The 875-nt window shown below is 75.1% G+C and overlaps 1 protein-coding gene across 1 annotated transcript; it reads left to right on the forward strand.

Moving 5' to 3' along the window:
* The first annotated feature begins 6 nt into the window (after nucleotides 1-6).
* TNFRSF4 (tumor necrosis factor receptor superfamily, member 4) lies at nucleotides 7-869 on the forward strand. The gene is made up of 3 exons (XM_012734552.1): nucleotides 7-151; nucleotides 268-396; nucleotides 471-869. Exons 1-3 carry the CDS (start codon nucleotides 22-24, stop codon nucleotides 539-541), a joined length of 330 nt encoding a protein of 109 aa, XP_012590006.1. The 5' UTR covers nucleotides 7-21; the 3' UTR covers nucleotides 542-869.
* Nucleotides 870-875: the final 6 nt, after the last annotated feature.

Here is an 875-nt window from a genome sequence, read left to right on the forward strand (position 1 = left end):
CAGCGGCCGGCCACCAGCAGCATGGACAGTGTCTGTGACAGCGGGCGCCCCCCGCCCACACTGGCCCCGGAGACCCCAGCGCCCCCAACGCCGACCACCCCCGCCAGCCCCACCACGGACCCGCCTGGGGGCTCCTCAGCGCCCCCCAGGGGTAAGGGGGCCTGGCCCTGCCCCTGGGACCCGCCCACTGGGGGGAGCAGCCGCCCCTGACCTCCAGAGCCGGGCGCTGTCCCCCGCGGCCCCGCCCTCAGGTTTGCCTCCCCACAGGCCCGGAGCTGGCCACCAACGTGGGCCTGGGCCTGGGCCTGGGCCTGCTGGGTCCCGTGGCCGCCCTGCTGGTCCTGCTCCTGTGTCCCAGGGCCTGGAGACTGCTGCCCAGCGTCCCCAAGCCCGCGGGTGAGTGCCGGGCGGACAGAGGGCCGCCCCCGCCCACCCCTGCCCCCCCTTCCGCTCATGGGCCCTCCCCGCAGGGGCCAGTGGCTTCCGGACCCCCATCCAGGAGGAGCACGTGGACGCCGACTCCCCCCTGGCCAAGATCTGAGCGCAGCCTCGGGTGGCAGCCGGCTCCCTGGGGCCGGGCCCAGAGGGTCTGTGAGGGGGCGCGGGGTCCCCTGCCCACCTCTGCGCCCCGCCCTGTGCCCATCAGTGGGCACGGGCTGCCCGGCCTATGTATGCTGTGTGTACGCCTGCCTGGGCGCCCCAATAAACTGTTGGCCAGCACAGGTCCCCGAGTGGCGCTGATGGGTGGCAGGGGCTGGTGGGGCTCCCCCGCTCCCCACTGGACTCCCGGCTCTGGTCTCAGTCCCGGGGGCCCTCACACCCCACACCTGGGGGACCTGAGCGGCTTGGAGACCCCTGTCCTCTGCTCCTGCGGC

The sequence above is a fragment of the Condylura cristata genome, unplaced genomic scaffold, assembly GCF_000260355.1.
Source record: "Condylura cristata isolate star-nosed mole 26May11 unplaced genomic scaffold, ConCri1.0 scaffold00058, whole genome shotgun sequence".
In the NCBI taxonomy this organism is placed as follows: Eukaryota; Metazoa; Chordata; class Mammalia; order Eulipotyphla; family Talpidae; genus Condylura; species Condylura cristata.

Excerpts from the sequence above, each read along its gene's own strand:
- TNFRSF4 (XM_012734552.1), top strand. The coding sequence starts at position 22 with ATGGACAGTGTCTGTGACAGCGGGCGCCCCCCGCCCACACTGGCCCCG. Across the intron at positions 152-267 it reads CTCCTCAGCGCCCCCCAGGG|GCCCGGAGCTGGCCACCAAC; the intron begins GTAAGGGGGCCT and ends GCCTCCCCACAG. Across the intron at positions 397-470 it reads CAGCGTCCCCAAGCCCGCGG|GGGCCAGTGGCTTCCGGACC; the intron begins GTGAGTGCCGGG and ends CCCTCCCCGCAG.